Here is a 222-nt window from a genome sequence, read left to right as displayed (position 1 = left end):
GTATCTATAATTCATAGTTTGTCCATTTAATAAGAATCATGCACCCAAAATAATTACATACCTGGAGAAATTCAAAATTGTCCTGAAACTTGCCCTTTATCAATTTATCCACAGGTACAATCTGAAAATATCATAGTTGCAGTTATCAATAACACAATAGAGAAGTTTCAAGCATTCCCCAATTAATTTCAATTAGAATCTCTCAACAGACCATAAAATAAG

At 30.2% G+C, this 222-nt stretch overlaps 1 protein-coding gene across 3 annotated transcripts in view; it reads right to left on the bottom strand.

Moving 5' to 3' along the window:
* LOC119585021 (microtubule-associated protein RP/EB family member 3-like) overlaps nt 1-222 on the bottom strand; it is a 46883-nt gene that overhangs the window by 37526 nt on the left and 9135 nt on the right. For all 3 annotated transcript variants that reach the window (XM_037933635.1, XM_037933637.1, XM_037933638.1), the window contains exon 4: nt 62-121. In XM_037933635.1, coding sequence (XP_037789563.1) covers nt 62-121 — 60 coding nt within the window. The remainder of the gene's footprint in view (nt 1-61; nt 122-222) is intronic.

This window comes from Penaeus monodon, chromosome 19 (assembly GCF_015228065.2).
Source record: "Penaeus monodon isolate SGIC_2016 chromosome 19, NSTDA_Pmon_1, whole genome shotgun sequence".
NCBI lineage: Eukaryota > Metazoa > Arthropoda > Malacostraca > Decapoda > Penaeidae > Penaeus > Penaeus monodon.
This window is presented reverse-complemented; position numbering and strand designations above follow the sequence as displayed.